At 40.3% G+C, this 18,357-nt stretch overlaps 1 protein-coding gene across 6 annotated transcripts in view; it reads left to right on the top strand.

Moving 5' to 3' along the window:
• The window catches only part of Ect2 (epithelial cell transforming 2), a 56,806-nt gene that overhangs the window by 14,925 nt on the left and 23,524 nt on the right, over positions 1–18,357 (top strand). For all 6 annotated transcript variants that reach the window (XR_012908084.1, XM_075950722.1, XM_075950720.1 and 3 more), the window contains 11 exons: positions 1,444–1,517; positions 2,782–2,912; positions 3,254–3,369; positions 3,467–3,529; positions 5,427–5,649; positions 9,716–9,852; positions 11,202–11,321; positions 13,318–13,386; positions 14,246–14,356; positions 15,167–15,263; positions 18,186–18,267. Coding sequence is in view for 5 of the 6 variants with exons in the window: in XM_075950722.1 (XP_075806837.1) it covers positions 1,444–1,517; positions 2,782–2,912; positions 3,254–3,369; positions 3,467–3,529; positions 5,427–5,649; positions 9,716–9,852; positions 11,202–11,321; positions 13,318–13,386; positions 14,246–14,356; positions 15,167–15,263; positions 18,186–18,267 (1,223 nt within the window). In the remaining variant the exon portion in view is untranslated. The remainder of the gene's footprint in view (positions 1–1,443; positions 1,518–2,781; positions 2,913–3,253; positions 3,370–3,466; positions 3,530–5,426; positions 5,650–9,715; positions 9,853–11,201; positions 11,322–13,317; positions 13,387–14,245; positions 14,357–15,166; positions 15,264–18,185; positions 18,268–18,357) is intronic.

Below are 18,357 nucleotides of genomic sequence, written 5' to 3'. Positions count from 1 at the left end.
TTATAATATCCTAACAGAAGAGAGAAATACGAAAATATACACTGCTTTTAATTTTTTTGTAATACTACATCATTCCACATTAAGTTAGACAACAATATTATTCTGATAGCTACAAGATCTTACACAATGCCTCATTTGTCTTAATAATATCAAGGTCAGTGTCAGATTGTGGTGCTGGCTACGCTGCCATGGCAGCCCCCTTTCCCACTGAGAACCTCCGTTTTTAGGAGTTTGGCTCTCTCCTTCCACCACGTGGATTCTGGGGTTTGAGCTCAGGTCATCAGGTTTGACAGCAGGCATTGAGCCATTTTTCTCTATCTCACCTAATAATTTAAACTCCTAAGAGTTTGGTGAATTAGTCCCATGGTTTTTGTTTCTTTTTTTGTTTTTTAGTCCTATGTTGGCCAGTAAGTACTATCAAGGGGTGAAACTGGAAACAAAAGAGAATTCAAAGTTTAATAAGGATAAATTTAAGAACTATGTCTATAGAAAATAAAATAAAAGAATTGGGTACCTCTCCTGGGCAGCACAATACATCTGACCTCATTGAGAGGGGTGTGGGAGATCTGGCCCTGCCCCTAATCTGCCATATGGTGGTGTAGACCTGGGAGAGATGCCTCTTACCCCCAGCCTCCTCACCAGCTGCAGCACTCAGGAGAATGGCCCCTAGACTTTCTCTGGGCAGCACAGTGGAGCTGGCCTTGATAGTCCAGGTCTGGGAGAGCTGACCCTAAGGGCTTGAAAGCAAGAGAACTGGCCAAACCCCTTGGTTATTACAGCAAGGATGAACTAGGCTGGGACAATGCTGGCGAGCTCACCTTGGTGGTGAGGACAAGGGAGAGCTAGAGGGCTGATCAACCCCGCAGCTACCCAGACCCAGAATCAGGCTTATGATTGGCTCACCCCAACACCCACCCCATCTGTGATTGGCTGGAGCACGTAAAGGAGACCCAAAGCCGCAGGATCTCTGTTACACAGGGCAACAACAAGGTATCCAAGAGGAGTCCCAGTGAAGGCTTAGCATCGATGGTGTAGCAGAAAGAGGCCTGAAGCAGACCGATGACTTGTTGCAATGAACACCTGGAAGAAGGGGTATATGGACAAAAGGGTTACTGCCTAACTCAGTGTGTTTACACTGCAGCTTCCATGATGACCTTTTTTTTCTCTTAAGTTTTATTTAATGGCGGGAGATTGCAAGGGGAGAGGACAGTTAGGAAGGGATGGAAAAACCAATGGTGTGATGTGAAAGACTCAAAGAATAAATAAAAAGAAAGTAAAAAAAATTGAGTACTGTGGACTTATTTTAAAATTACTTTATCTTTAACAAAATACAACAAAAATAAAAAAATCTGCTAAGACTTTTGCACAGTTCTTTAGAAGAACTTCCTTGAGTACAGTTATTTAAAGTGGAAACTTACTTGTGGTTGATGTTAATATCCTTAGGTTGCTGTGAGCCTGGGCACTCCCATTGTGAAGCCAGAGTGGATTTATAAAGCATGGGAAAGACGGGATGAGCAGTAAGTGCTTAGGCATCCAGTAGTTTGTGCGAATTCAGCTTATTTAAAAAAAATTGGTGTGTGTGTGTATATGTGTGTTGTACATACTGGAATGCATGTTCTTGCACCACATGCATGTAGTCCCTGAGGAAGCCAGAAAATCCTCTGGAACTGGAATTACCATGTGGGTCCTGGGAATCAAACCTGGGTCCTGTGGAATAGCAGCCAGGGTTCTTAACTACTGAACCATCTCTCTAGTCCAGCATATTATTTTTTTAAATGTGTGATTTCTAACCTTTGTTTTTAAAGATAAAGCCATGTGCCAACAAAAACTAAATTTGTAGATCATAAAGAAAAAGAAATATAGACTTTGAATAGCTTAGGGAATAAAACATAGATTATGAAACAATTAATTGAAAGATTTGTTATCATTGGGTTTTACTTTGTACAATAATTTTGTGTGTATGCACGGTAGTATGTGTGGGCATGCATGCTGCAGCACAATTTTGGACTTCAGCGGACTCCATGGAGTTGGTTCTAGGGATTGACCTTACACTGTAAGGCACTCGTGCCACCGCCTTCACCTGCTGAGTCGTCTCTCAGGCTGATTTTTGTGAAATACTTTGTCTGGACAGTCGATGCTTTGGTGGTGGAGGTGCTTGCTACCCAGCCTGCTGACCCTTGTTTGATTGCTAGGGCTCGTATTAGGGAGAGATTGGACTTCTAGGGTCCGCTGACTTCCGTGTGTGCACTCGGCTCCCATGTGCACACACACAATTAAGATTTCGTGCTTATCTACACATTTTAAAGTTTACTAGGTAATAGCTTAATGCTTTCAGGTATTTGGATTATATTACAGTTTCTTTTTACTTTATGTTTGAATTGCTGCTTGCAATTTATTATCTTGTTTCACTAACTCTCCAATTACTCGTTCTCTGCTGTGGTACTTTATCATCATGTAAAATTTCATGAAATTGGAGAATATCTGTGATATAAATTCCAAAACAGCTAGGATTTGATTGATGTGAAGATTGTCTGTGATTGCATTTGTTCTGATGTAATCGACCCCTGAGGCCTATACATGTTACTAAGCAACATCCCAGACAATCCCCTCTCTTTTAAAAAAACAAAATAAACAAAATCAAAAACCAGCTGCAGTTGTGAACATTTCAGGATCTTATGTAAAATATTTTCAAGAAATGCCTTATACTAAGACCTATATAATACTGAGATGCTGTAAATGGATGCGCCTAACTGAATTTAAGCAAGTGTGCATTTGTTTTAGGTGTTTCTGTGCAGACGTTGATGACTTTAGAAATGAATTTAAAGTTCCTCCATTTCAAGATTGCATTTTAAGTTTCCTGGGATTTTCAGATGAAGAGAAAAACAGTATGGAAGAAATGACTGAAATGCAAGGTAAGATGGCACGGTGTGTGCGGCGGCTCAGAGACGAGGGTCTCGCCTACCGTGAGTGTGCCGTCCCATACATACAAAGGAGAAAGTGAGCGGAGCACCGGTGCTTCCTGAAAGTTGACCACTCATCTTATGCTTTGCTGCCATGGTTATCTGCCACGAATGAACCCTTGAACCAAGCCAAAATGAGCCCTTTAAGCCATTATTAGAAAGGGCTGATATCATAAAAATTGTCTCCATTTTCTCCCCAGACGTGTTTACCCACTTCCTAGTAAATAGCTGCTGTAGCAATGGCGGTCGGGGAGCCGTTGTCTGATTGTGTGTGGCTGTGTCCTGTTCTCTAGGAGGCAGCTGCTTACCGGTTGGGGATGAAAGGTGCACCCACCTTATTGTTGAGGAGAATGCAGTAAAGGAACTTCCATTTGAACCTTCCAAGAAACTTTTTGTTGTCAAGCAAGAGGCAAGTAACTCGAGTGAAATTAGCCAGCTTCAACAGTACGATAATTTCTCTGCTGAGGTAGATTTAGATTTAACTTAAATATTTTCTTCTCCTCTAGTGGTTCTGGGGAAGCATTCAAATGGATGCTCGTGCTGGAGAGACGATGTATTTGTATGAAAAGGTATGTTTTTGCTCTTGAGCTATTGGCTCTGTGATTTTTTTTTTTTTGGTAGAAAATTCTTTTGTTTCCAGAACATGTAGAAGTCATGGTATAATTGCATACATGTAGTAGTTGAATATACCCACATTCTCAGTCTATGTGATTTTAGTGGGGCTGCAGTGCAGTGAGGTGGCCTTCACGGTCCTGATGAGTTTATGTCAGCTTGACACAGCTGGAGTCACTTGCGAAGAAGGACCTCAGTTGAGCAAATGTCCCACTGGATTGGTTTATGGACAAACCTGTCATAGACATTTTTGATCGATGTGGGAGGGTCCACTTCACGGTGGTCTCTGCTACCTTTGGGTTGGTGGTTCTGGGAATCATGAGGAGCAAGCCAATAAGCAGTCATTTTTCGTGGCCTCTGCTTCAGTTCCTGCTCCAGGGCCCTGTGCTGACTTCCCTGGTTGATGGATGGACTGACTGTAAGTTGTAAGATGAAATAATCCCTTTCTTCACCAAGCTGCTTTTGGTCATGGTTTTTTAGTACAAAAACAGAAACCCTAGCAAAGACATTTAATATAACACAAGTTACTCCTGCTGATTGTTGATGATAAAACATCAACAGTAACACCCGTCTTTAGAGACTTGAACCCTACTAGATCAAAGGTGTGTTGCATTCAAGTATTGTAGAGATTCTCAGTCTGAGAGGCTCTGCAGGGTTGAATGGGACTAGCGAATGTTGAACCAGCATTCTAGACTAACCAAGTAAGGACATTTAAGTAGAACAACGAGGGAGAGAGGAAAGTTGAGACAACTTTAAAATAGTTATTTGAGAGTGACATTTAAAATAGTTATGGAAAAGAAAAGCAGTAGGTAAATTTCAGTAGATAGGAAGACTCAGAGTTCTTAATATCCTGAAGAGCCACATATTTATCATCCCGAACTGTGAGTCATTGTTCTTAAAAAGATAATTTTCCTAGTAGAATGTAAGCAAGAAAGATCTTGTTTTCATGTTGGGTATCGAGAAGAGGACTTTTTTTTTTTTTTTTTTGAGACAGGGTTTTTCTGTAGCTTTGGAGCCTGTCCTGGAACTAGCTCTTGTAGACCAGGCTGGCCTCGAACTCCCAAAGATCCGCCTGCCTTTGCCTCTTGAGTGCTGGGATTAAAGGCATGCACCACCACCGCCTGGCAAGAAAGAGGACTATTAAACAAATTCTAGAAAGATTTATGGGAAGAGTTATTTCAGTTTGAGATTTAGTAAGTTTGAGTGGAGAAGCCAGGCGTGATGTACATAATCATAATCCTGTTACTCAGGAGGCTACAGTAACTTTCCAGTGAGTTTGAGACCCAGGTTTGGCAATGTAGTGAAGTACCAGGTGAGCCCAGGCTACACAGCAAGACCCTGCCTCAGTAAAATGAAAATAATTTTTGAATACTATATTGAGTATAAGATTGTAGACTTCATGTTTCCTCGATAAGATCTATGTACTTACCTCACTGTGCTCTTTAGTCTTGTTCCCAGTAAAGTTTCAGATGTGCTTTAGATGCACTGAGAGAGCTCTCAAGTCCTTGTTTGAGCTGGCAGTGTTTCTCAGGAAATACTGGCGTGTACTTAGTTCCCTCACTCTATATGCTTAGGCACAAGGAGAAGAATGTGTGGCTCATTCTCTCTCGGGTCATGCCCTAAAAAGAGTAGCTAATAATTCATGGAGAAGGGGCTCTGAAAAAGAGGTGCTAGGCTTCCAGTTACAGTGGTGTCTTGGCCAGTTTGTTTTATGAAGCTTCTGAATTGTCTAGTACATGTAAGATTCTAAGAATCATTGTACAAAGTTTGGAGTTTTGCCACTTGGGATTTGTCTTTTGCATTCCTGTCTCAGTCAGAACCATCACAACACTGAGATTTGTGCTTTGGTTTCAGACGAACACTCCCGAGCTCAAGAAGTCGGTGTCTCTGCTGTCTCTGAGCACTCCAAACAGCAACCGCAAAAGACGCAGGCTGAGAGAAACTCTGGCTCAGCTCTCCAGAGAGACCGACCTCTCCCCTTTCCCGCCCCGGAAGCGGCCCTCGGCTGAGCATTCCCTTTCTATTGGCTCACTCCTTGATATCTCCAACACACCCGAGTCTAGCATTCACTATGGAGGTAGTTCACATCTTACTAAATTAATCTTTAAAATGGAATGGACTGAAATGACTAAAAGAATAAATCTCTACTACAATGAATGAATAGGAAAGGTTTATTCTAGTTGAGGAAATAAGACACTTGGAAAGCTAAGCATAGCTCTTGTAATGCTAGTACTGGGCAGGAAGAGACCAGAAGATGAGTTCAAGACAGTCTGGCCAACGTGTGACTCTGTCTAAAACAAACCACACACACACATACACATCAATCAGCTATGTCCATTATGCATAATGATGCTTTTGCTGAATAATTGTACTCTATGCTTTCGTGTGTGTTTGTAATAGGTGATGTCTATCTGCAGGCCACTGAACTTAGGTTCAGGGAGTGATGACTTGCCCAGGGCTGTAGCTGGAGAGTGACAGCTATTTTAAAGGGTTGCTTGCTTTTTGATGGGGGTCAAGGTCTCAGGTAGTCTGGACCAGTCTTAAACTGCTGACCACCCTGCTTCTTCAAGTGCTGGGACTTTAGGAACACACCACCATAGTTGTAAGAAATGTTACATTTATTATGGGGAAAATAAGGTGAATGAATAGGTGGAGTGAAGTCAGAAGAGGGTGATGTCACTTTATGTGCAACTGACAGGAGAACTGTAATTAACCCTGTTTTGATCACCAGCAGTTCTCTCTGTAAATAGGTAGGATTTTTTATATTTAAGACTCAAAAAGCTTTAGATTCCATAGCATGTTCTGATTAATCCATGAATTCATGCCCTCTCAGCTCACTCCATTGAGTAGCAGTCCATACTGCATGCAATTTCTCTGCCTGGGAGACGGTCTTTATCTAATTCACAGTTCTCAGAATTTGACAGCTAAACTCCTTCATGGATGCATTTCTTCAACCTTCCCAGGCTTTGTGATGTAGCTTCTTTCTTTCTCCTTTGCCTAACTTTTCCTTCCAACTCTTACTCCAAATGCTTTATGGTTTTTCTGAGTTTCTTCACTGTATTTTTCTAGCGATCTCATTTAATTCCATGTCTTTAATTTTCTCTGCTGATGTTCCTTGAATGTGTCTTCTCTGTTTAGCTGCTAACTTGAGACATTCTGTTTTTTTGTAGTAGGAATCTTAAACTTAACCAATGGGAACTTCTGAACCTCTTCACTACACTCAACTCCTGTGTCTTTTCTCATCCTTCCTTTCTCAGTTTTTCTTGTATATAAGAGGCTTTTTTATTATTGTCGTTTCCTATATTACATCTCCATTTTGAGTTTTGGCTTTATACATTTTGGATTCATAAGTCTTAAAAATGGAAAAATTGAAACATGTCACGTCTCAGCTTTAAAAGTCATTTAGTGGCTTTGTACTGTAGTAACTCTTCCTCATTTCATTGAGACGGTCTCATAGCCCGTCTTGGCCTTGAATTTTGTATGTAGCCAAGACTGGCATTGAACCAATTCTCTTGTTTTCACCTCCTAAGTCAGTGTTATAGGTGTGTGCTACCACGTGTGGCTTCAGTAGTAATTTAAGTGAAAAAGATAGTGCCTCGGCCTAAATGACACTATCTTTGAAGACGATAGTTCACTTTTAGTCAGATGGAAAGTGAGTAGCTTTTAAATTTGAAATCTTTCTGCTTCAACCATCTGAGTAACGGGTCACAGGCCTGCATGACCATATTTATTTGGCTTGGTCCTGTATTTGTAGTGGACAAGGGCCTGAGGTAGTAAGGAGCCGATCTTAAAGATCTAGGGCTTGAATATGCAGTTTAGGAGATAGAAGAAAACTAACCATTAAAGCAGATGTGCGAATGCACTCTTGAGATCTCCAGCTGGCGGACCCCAGTTAGACACAGTGTAATCTAACATCACTGTCGCAGACTGGTCCTCACTCAAGTGAGTGTAGCCTGAGATAATGTAGGGCATGTGGGGAATGTTTTCAACTCTTAACTGTTTTTCAAACAGTTTAGAGCTTCACAATACACATCATTGTTTTAACATAAAAATATTTTAAAATATTTGTGTAAAAGTAGGTAAGGATTAGGACTATTTACTCTTTTCTATCCCACATACTTCTTTGTGAAAAATTCATTTTTCCTGTGAAACCATCCTAGGAAGCTGTATGTGATGCTGAAGTGCTCTAATCATATGATAGAAAGAAAATGAATATTAAGCTCTTAGCCAATTTTTGTTTCATGATACATGCTTAAAACATGAGAATTCTTCTGTCTTCTCTCATTTTGGGTTGGACTAGATGTTTCTATGTTGTGATACTTTGAGATAATAATTTTTGGTTAATTTCTTGAAAGTTTTATTTCATGTGTATGAATGTTTTTATGTTTTGTCAGCGTGCATGTGTGTACACCATGGGCATGTCTGGTGCCTCTAGAGCAGTGGATCTCAACCTTCCTGATGCTGCGCCCTGTAATATAGTTCCTCTAGAGCAGTGGATCTCAACCTTCCTGATGCTGCGCCCCTGTAATATAGTTCCTCTAGAGCAGTGGTTCTCAACCTTCCTGATGCTGCGCCCCTTTAATATAGTTCCTCTAGAGCAGTGGATCTCAACCTTCCTGATGCTGCGCCCCTGTAATATAGTTCCTCTAGAGCAGTGGTTCTCAACCTTCCTGATGCTGCGCCCCTGTAATATAGTTCCTCTAGAGCAGTGGTTCTCAACCTTCCTGATGCTGCGCCCTGTAATACAGTTCCTCTAGAGCAGTGGTTCTCAACCTTCCTGATGCTGCGCCCCTTTAATATAGTTCCTCTAGAGCAGTGGATCTCAACCTTCCTGATGCTGCGCCCCTTTAATATAGTTCCTCTAGAGCAGTGGTTCTCAACCTTCCTGATGCTGCGCCCCTTTAATATAGTTCCTCTAGAGCAGTGGATCTCAACCTTCCTGATGCTGCGCCCCTGTAATATAGTTCCTCTAGAGCAGTGGTTCTCAACCTTCCTGATGCTGCGCCCCTGTAATATAGTTCCTCTAGAGCAGTGGTTCTCAACCTTCCTGATGCTGCGCCCTGTAATACAGTTCCTCTAGAGCAGTGGTTCTCAACCTTCCTGATGCTGCGCCCCTTTAATATAGTTCCTCTAGAGCAGTGGATCTCAACCTTCCTGATGCTGCGCCCCTGTAATATAGTTCCTCTAGAGCAGTGGTTCTCAACCTTCCTGATGCTGCGCCCCTGTAATATAGTTCCTCTAGAGCAGTGGTTCTCAACCTTCCTGATGCTGCGCCCCTGTAATATAGTTCCTCTAGAGCAGTGGTTCTCAACCTTCCTGATGCTGCGCCCTGTAATATAGTTCCTCTAGAGCAGTGGATCTCAACCTTCCTGATGCTGCGCCCCTGTAATATAGTTCCTCTAGAGCAGTGGTTCTCAACCTTCCTGATGCTGCGCCCTGTAATATAGTTCCTCTAGAGCAGTGGTTCTCAACCTTCCTGATGCTGCGCCCCTGTAATATAGTTCCTCTAGAGCAGTGGTTCTCAACCTTCCTGATGCTGCGCCCCTGTAATATAGTTCCTCACGAGAGGGTGACCCCAACAGTAAAATTATTTTGTTGCTACTTTGTAACTGTAATTAAGCTACTGTTCAGAATCCTAATGTCTGGTGTGCAGGATATCTGATGTGTGGCCTCTGTGAAAGGGTCATTCTGCACACACACACACACACACACACACACACACACACACACACACACACACACACACACGCAGTGTGGTTGAGAACCACTGTCTCAGGAGGTCAGAAAAGGGATTTGAAGCTAACTCTGGAGTTGGAGTTAGTTCTGAGCTTTTGTGGGGGTATTAGGAATTGATCCTAGATCTGCAAAAACACCAGTGTTCTTAACCACAGAGCCATTTATTAGTAAAATCTCCATCAGTCTTTGGTTGGTGTCGAGATTGAACCTAGAACACCACATCTGCCAGGTTAGCTTTCTCCCACTGAGCTATACTTTCAGCTCTGAATTAATGAGCTTTTTGGTCACTGTGTTTTTCTGGCCTTGTCCCACAGGAAATTTTACTTTAACAGAAATCTCTATGGTGGTGCTAGTATGTCTGTCTATGTTTAGATCCACCTTCCAGTTAAACCTCTCTTCCTTTTCAGAAACACCCAAGTCTTGTACTAAGTCTTCTAGAAGTTCTACTCCAGTTCCTTCAAAGCAGTCAGCCAGGTGGCAAGTGGCAAGAGAGCTCTACCAGACGGAGAGTAATTACGTCAATATCCTGGCAACAATCATTCAAGTGAGTACGAGGGAGGTGCTAACTTTCTAAAAGACTCTCCCCATCTTGCTTCCTCTCTATGATTTTGTGTCTTGTTCTTTTAAAGGATATTGGGTTTTCTTTTGGGTGGTATTGTCATCCTTACTGTGTTGAGTTTCAGTCTGTGACTGTGTGTGTGATTTGACCTTTGGTTTCACCCACAGCTCTCTGGTTTTGAGCATATGTATCTTACTTATACATGTGTTTAAATGGTCTTGTATTTTATGGCACCGATTTTTACATTCTTTAAATTTCTTTAACTTTTGAGACAGCGTCTCCCTATGTAGCCCTGGCTGCCCTGGAACTTGGTTTGTAGACCAGGCTCGCCTTGATGTTATGGAATCCACCTACCTCTGCCTCCCAAATGCTGGGATTAAAGTTGTCCGCTGCCACGCTCAGTTTAAGTTTTGTGTTAGATTTATTTTTGGGCCATATGAATAAGATGTGCTTATGTGTGTATTTGTTATTCGAGGTTTTTGTTTGTTTGGTTTGTTTTGGTTTTTTTGCCTTATAACTGGTACAACAGGACCCACTGGTGAGATGGCTCAATGAGTAAAAATTGCACTTACCTCGAAAGACGTTCCTTTGGTCTCAGGATCTCAGGTGGAAGGGGAATATGGACTTCTCACAGCTTTCCTCTGACCTGCATGTGCACTGTCGCATGTGTGCACCCAGGTTTTTCCTCCTCCCTTCCTGCCTTCCATCTTTACATCTCCCCTTCTAGCTTTCACACATAGACACACACACTGACAATAATATAAAAAAAAGTTGCAGCAATAAGTGGGCAGAGTTCAGGTTTTCTCATATGAGATTTGGAAATCTATTTTCTTTGCTATTGAATTTTTGTGCTACTATTTCTAAAACATTTAGCATTGTACTACTATTATATGTCTAGAAAGCTTACTGCTTTCTTCCTTACAAACTGAATAAAGTAGGAGTTACCTTTATACTAATTCTAATAATGTATTTGTTAGATTCCTTTTGTAAAAATAAAGATTTATTTTTAATTTATGGGTGTTTTGCCACTGTGCCAGTGGAACCTAGAAGAGTGTATTGGATTCCCTGGATTAGAGTCACAGAAAGTTGTAAACCACCATATGGTGGCTGGGAACTGAACCTGGGTCTCCTAGAAGAGCAGCCAGTGCACCTAACACCCCTCCTCTATGTAACACTATATGAATACGTGAGTGAGAACGCAGTGTCCTGAGAAAAGCTTGTGAATTTAGGAGAGGTTTTCCCCTCAGCTTCTTAGGATGCTGCCAACACTGTTCGTCACTGTTTGTACTTTAGCCTTCTTTCTCTCAGTTTGCCTAACCTGGAGCCCCGTTTAGTTATTTCAGGTGCCGTTAGAAGAAGAAGGGCAACGTGGTGGACCTATTCTTGCACCAGAAGAGATCAAGACTATTTTTGGGAGCATCCCGGATATCTTTGATGTGCATATGAAGATAAAGGTAAACATGCATTGAAGATCGATGGCGTTCTCTTTGGAGGCTGTGTGTGCTTACTGTAACAGTTCAGGTGTTTCTTCTGTGGAACCCCACTTGGGCATATCAGTTGCATTCCAGGGCAGACCCCATGCTCAGGAGCAGGACCAACACAAAATGAACTCCATAGTTGTTTTGTTTTTGTTTTTATTTGTTGTTGTTTTGTGAACTTTCCACTTTGTTTTGCCTTTTCTTCTTACTGACTTGTTTTTTTGTTTTGTTTTGTTTTGTTTTGCCTTGTTTTGTTTTTTTTTTTCCTGAGACAAGCTATCTCTGTGTAGCTTTTGGTCCAGACTCCATTTCAGGCATTTCTTTCTAGCTAGGAAAATAAGTTTTGTATGTGAAACTTATATCTTACCATGTAGCTGGCTTTGTGATCCTCCTTGCTCAAGTGGGGATTACAGGTTTAAGACACTACTCTCAGTTTAAATTTTGTAAATGTCTTCAATATTTTTTTAAAATTTTATTTTAGTTATTTATTTATTTTTGCTTTTTGAGACAGGGTCTCTCTGTGTAACTTTAGAGCCTGACCTGGAACTCACTCTGTAGACTAGGTTGGCCTTGAACTCATGGAGACTGCCTGCCTCTGCCTCCCAAGTGCTGGCATTAAAGGCATGTGCCATCACTGTTGAGCAATAAAAGCATCTTTAAGACTTATTGTATGTGGATAAATATTTTGCCTGCACATTTATATGCATACCATATATGTGCTTGGTGTCCACAGAATCAGAAGTTGGCATTGGATGTCCAGAATCTGGAGTTCCAGGTCTGGGTGCTGGAAATTGAACCTGGATTCTCTGGAAAAGCAAAAAGTGCTTTAGATACTTGAGCCATCTCCCCATTCAAATCTTTATGAATATTTTCTGTTTTAGGAGGATTGAGGAATTTTATGGACCAGAAATTAGCAAACTATAGTTCATAGACTGTATTTAGTCCTCTGTTCTGGTAAAGAGTCTTATAGTAGAGTTCATTTTTATACTTTTTATAGATATTTTGATAATATTCTTTCTCCTCCCCCACTTCTCAGGTGCTCCCTACCTCCCTCCTTACCTAACTTCCTATTCCTTATCTCAAAAACAAACAACAACAAATCCAAGCAAAGCAAAGAAGCAAGCAAACAAAAAGCTAGCAGGACAAAAAAATATATCGAAACACAACAAAAGGCCCATGAATGAGAAAATTTCATGGAGTCTGTTTTGTGTTGACCAGCTCTTCTGGGCATGAGGCCTGTCTTGAAGCGTGGTTGGTATGCCCAGTGACAGTCCGTTGCCAAAAACTAATTTTCTGTTTCGCAGAAGGTATCAGTTCCAAATAACTTTTTGGCTAGGGGTAGGACTTGTTTCTCCTCAGTGCTGGGATTTTGTCTGGCTTGCATATGTGCAGTATTGTGCATTCTGCTGCAGTCCCCGAGTTCATATGTGTTTAGTCCTCTTGTGTCTGGAAGACGCCGCTTCCTCAGAGTCACCCCTCCTGGCTCTTACAGTCTGTGCCTCCTCTGAGCCCAGAGGGGAGAGTTGTGATAAAGGCTTCCACTGGGACTCCCTGTTCCAGTCTCTTCACTTCCCGATTGCCTACTTTCTATGCTCACTTCCATTCTGCAAAACTGAGTACTGGTAACAAAAGCCATATGGCCTTGCAGTAGTTACCATCTGTCCCTTTTGCTAAAATTTGCTTGACCATGTTACAGGTTATAATTTTTAATGACTTGTATTAGATTAGTTGCTACAGGAACAGTATTAAAAGTAGCCTTTTCATAATTGATAAGGCCAATCAGCTTTATAATTAGTAAGACAAAGCATTGAACTATTAGTCATATTGGGAATTAGGATTGGTCTGTCTGACACATAACATTAAGGTATTACATAAAGTGATTTTTTTTTTTCCCCTAGTAAAAGATCTTATAAAAGGTATGAGATGTGTAAGGAGCTGTTAAATTTAAGTGTTTTGATTTGTTCTGTTTCAGGATGATCTTGAAGACCTTATTGTTAATTGGGACGAGAGCAAAAGCATTGGTGACGTCTTTCTTAAATATGTAAGTGTTTGTTTACAACCTCATAGATTTCAGACTTATCGGGGAGAAAACGTTGAAAATGCTGTTTGAGATTTCACATGGTTCTAGAATATGCTGGAGTTGTTCTTGACTTTTGAAACATGCTTTCTGTATTCCCAGCTTTATACAAGTTCATCATCAGAACACTAGTTATCTCTCAGTTGTTTAGTGACTTGTGTAAAATTGTTTGCTATCCTCAAATGGTTATATATATTTACAATTTTTTTTAAAAAAAAAACTTTGCTCGTGCTGGACAGTGGTGGCACACACCTTTAATCCAGCACTTGGAGGCAAAGGCAGGTGGATCTATGAGTTTGAGGCCAGCCTGGTCTACAGAGCCGGTTCCAAGCTAGCCAGAGCTACATAGTGAATCTTGAAGACATAGTGCTTCTTTTATTATATGCAAACACTCTTAACACTGAGCTAGTTAACCCCTAGTCTTAAGTCTGTCTGTCTGTCCTTCCTTCCTTCCTTCCTTCCTTCCTTCCTTCCTTCCTTCCTTCCTTCCTTCCTTCCTTCCTTCCTTCCTTCCTTCCAGAATGTGTGATGATCACTCAGTAAGCACCCTCAGATAGGTCGTTTTTCTGGTTTAATCCTAATTGAGGGAGCAAATTCAACAGAAACAGATGTGAAAATAAGAGCTATCAACAGCGTGCATATATGTGTGTGCACACACACACACTTGGAAGACAGATTCGTGCATTTAATAGAAATATTGAGGAAACTTATTTAAAATTTTTCTTTTGCTTATACATCTGATTGTGATTGTCAGTTGTGTCACAAAGATTCATTGTCTAAGGGTGACATTTATAACAAATTGATTTTTCTGTTTTGTATCTAGTCAAAAGATTTGGTAAAAACCTATCCTCCGTTTGTAAATTTCTTTGAAATGAGCAAGGAAACAATTATTAAATGTGAGAAACAGAAGCCCAGATTTCATGCATTTCTCAAGGTAATATATATTTCTTTCATACAAAACTCTGATAATCACTTATGAAAGAATTCATTAGAATACTATTTAAAAGAGTAATTTATAATGTTAATACTGGTGTTAATTTCAGCTGTTCCTGTGGGTGGCTATGATGTTTAGATTTAGAAGATGTGCTATTTTACACAGAGGGGCCAAGACACAGTGGAGTGAATAGGGATGTTGTAGGATTGATCCCAGGACCTTGCATATGGTGGCCCATATGGTGATTTTAAAAGGAAATTATGTTACCAGTGACTAATTCTTGAAACACTATCGGTATTCCAATGATGCCGTGTTTGCCTTTAGTGATTTTTCTTTCTCCCATCAGGGCTTTACTATAGCCAGCGGTGTCAGAACAATTGCTAGGTTAAAACGTCTTGAGGAGTGATGTGTGTAGTCTTTTATAGAGCTTAAGGATGCTGTATGTGTACAAGTGTGGATAGGAACACATTCTCTGTAGACAGAATTTTTAAATTATCGAATCATGGTGATCTACCAAAGAGTAGCTGCCATTCTACATCTTCTCCATAGATTCTTGGTTTATTTATTGATTTATTTGGGGCATGTGCGTGCATGGTTGTTCATCTCAGTGCTTGTGCATGCAAGTATGGGCCAGAGGTTCCTGACCTTCGACCCTGTAGATTCTGAGGCTTGACTGTGGGTGTCTGCGGTGGCAGCAAGCGCCTTTACCTTCGGTCATCACCTGCTCCCTCTTCTCTTAATTCTTGACGAGGATATTTGTGATAGGATGTTTTGAACTATTTTTGTGTATAATAAATTACTTCTTTTTAGATAAATCAAGCTAAACCAGAGTGTGGTCGGCAGAGCCTTGTGGAACTTCTCATCCGGCCAGTACAGCGGCTACCCAGCGTTGCTTTACTTCTAAACGGTACTTTGCTTATTGTGGTTTGGTTTGCTTGAATTTTTTTTTAAAAGATTTTATTTATTCATTATATATACAGTGTTCTGTCTGCATATATGCTTGCTTGCCAGAAGAGGGCAGCAGATCTCATTATAGATGGTTGTGAGCCACCATGTGCTTGGGAATTGAACTCAGGACCTCAGGAAAGCCAGTCAGTGCTCTTAACCACGGAGCCATCTTTCCAGCCTGATTTTTTTTTTTTAATTTTAGATATTTTAGCTTAATAGTTTCTTCTTCCTCTTCTTCTTCCCCCTCCTCTTCCATCTTCTTCCTCCTTCCTCTTCCCTCTTTTCTCCTTCTCTTCTTGAGTATGATCTTGAACATCTGCCTCTCCATTGTCCTGATGGCAGCGATTAATAGGTTTCTATAGTGCTGGAGTTCCAGCCCACAGCTGCATGCTGGCAAGCACTGTGCCAGCAGCCCATCCTCAGTCTGTGACACGTTTTTCTTAAAGAGTCAGTAATTTTGTTTTGAGAGTTTATTAGATCTTAGCATTAAAGATTGTTTTTATGTAGCTATCAAATTTATGATAATTTCGAAAAGCAGTCTCTAAGACTACAAATACTTGGATTTATCTAATATTTCTTGTTATGATAGTGGTCACTTTCTGCTTAAAAGTTCCTTATATTTCTTGGTGTAATGGTTTTTAAACCTATTTATTCAAGTAACAGAATTCCCACAGAAACATCAGAAGAAGAGGATGTATATATCCCAAGTTCCTAGTGCTCTTGTATTTTATATTTTATATTTCTCCTATTAAAAAACTCTGAGATTGGAGCTGGGGATGTAGTCCAGTTGGACTGGCACTGCAGCCCTGGAGTCACAGCCTGGGGTCATGAAGCACAGGACCTGCATAGAAGGCCTGAGACGGCCTGGGCTCCAGGAGAGCCTGTCTGAGACCCACATCTTCTTATTTTAGTGCTTAAAACTGCAAGCAGCAAGAGGATTTTTCTAGCACAGCTTTTAGGTTTAAATTTTACCTCTGGTTAAAAACATGTTTGTTTGTGCATTTTATGCTCAGTTGACTAAAGCAGTATTTTTTAGGGTAATGTCAGCTTTTATTTTTTATTTTAAAAATTAAAGTATGAAACTCAGGAGTTAATTTATTGGTTATTTAATCTATTTTTTCAACAAAATGTTTGGGTAATATAAATGACAGTGCTAACAAAAAAAGGGTTTTTTTTTTCTCTTCCAGATGACCTCTGTAGTTGAAATTACTGCTATATGAATGGTTTCCCCATGCTTTAATCCTATCCTATTGTCTAGATTATGTTGAGTGTTATAGTAATCCAACTTTTAGGCTTTCTAAGCTGACCCTTTTTAAATCAAATTTGCATAATCTAAATTATTTCATTAGATACTTATCTTCTCTTTCTTAATTTTATTTATTATTTATTTGAGACAGTGTCTTACCTTAGCCTAGGCCAGTCTTACCTCCAGGCAGCCTACGAGTGCTGGGATTATACATGGGAGCCAATGTCTGCCTCTCAGTAAGACTTTTTGTTAAATAGAAGTTTATCACATGTTGTCAAGACTAAAAATGAACTTCTAAGCCTTTTTGGATTCTTCCACATAAACATTAGTTGGATGTGGTGTTAAATGGGTAAGACTGTCAAGTATTGGAACATAGTAAGGAACCTGAGAAGAGCCAGGCATAGTGGTGCACACCTTTAATCCCAGCACTTGGGAGGCAGACAGATTTCTGTGAGTTCGAGGGCAGCCTGGTAGACTTAGAGTGACCCTGTATAAAATTAACAAAGGAAGAACAAACACCATTCACTCACACACTCTCCTCTCCACCACCACCAAAAGAACCTGGAGAACAGAGCTAGCATGTTAAAAAGGAACCTTTACAATAGCACAAATGCTCTCTGTGATGGGGCCATGTCTCCCCATGGGAAATTGAAAAAGAATGTGTATTGAGATAACAGGATCATTCAGCATTGTAGCTTGAGAAACCTAGGAGTCTTTAATTGTGACTGGGAGACAAAGCAATATTAAAAAAAAAAAAATCAGTGCTACATATTCTGAAAATTTCATTAGTAAAATAGTTTAGAGACATTAATGGAAGAAGATAGTGTTTTAGAGGATTTAGGTTAAAACTTTGTTGATCGTTTAAAAAAATATTAATTATATGCTTGAGTGTTGTTGGTGATGGTACACATGTGAGTTTGTGTGCCCAGAGAGCCCAGAAGAGCGCGTCAGATTCCATGGAGCTGGAGATGTAGGTGTGATCATCTCAGTTTGGGTGCTGGGCACTGAACTTAGGCCCTCTGCTAAAGCAATGTGTGCTCATAGCCACTGAGCCACCTCTCCAGCCTCTCATTGTTTTATTAAATAACCCTGGTTATCCTGGAACTCACAATGATTTATCACATTTAAGTTACGCTTTTAAGTTATTTAAATTATATCTAGAACAGGTTTTATGCTGAATAATAATTTTAGGTTAAATGTAATTATGGCCGTTAGTGGGTTCTTAAATATCAACACAAATGTGGCATCTCTAATTAGGTATATTCGTAGGTGGCCTACAGTATTATTTTTCCATCCCTGCCTTTCAAGTGCTGGGATTCTAGGCATGCGCCATCATGCTAAGGAATAAACTCATGAGCTTACACATATTAAGCAAAACTTCAACCTTGGTTGTTTTGAAATAGTATAATTCTGTGCAGCCAAGTTTTGTTCCACACTTACAGTCCTTCTATCTCCAACTCCTTAGGTAATAGGGATTAGAGATCTGCTCTGACATTCCTGGCAACAAACTTCTTTTCAATACAGATGTTACGTATATAAATAGTTAACCTGCATCAAGATGATGTACTTTTAAGGTGTAGGTGAAAAACCACTATACTTACTTTAGTCATAGAAAAAGCCATGTTATTATTACAGATCTTAAGAAGCATACAGCTGACGAAAACCCTGACAAAAGCACTTTAGAAAAAGCTATTGGATCACTAAAAGAAGTAATGACGTAAGCAATTTAAATTTTACTTTAAAATGTTGTTTGTATTTGTGTGTGTGTGTGAGAGAGAGACAGAGACAGAGAGACAGAGACAGAGAG

Source organism: Microtus pennsylvanicus, chromosome 16 (genome assembly GCF_037038515.1).
Source record: "Microtus pennsylvanicus isolate mMicPen1 chromosome 16, mMicPen1.hap1, whole genome shotgun sequence".
NCBI classification, from domain to species: domain Eukaryota; kingdom Metazoa; phylum Chordata; class Mammalia; order Rodentia; family Cricetidae; genus Microtus; species Microtus pennsylvanicus.
Note: the sequence above shows the minus strand (reverse complement) of the source record. Positions and strands in the feature narration are given on the sequence as shown.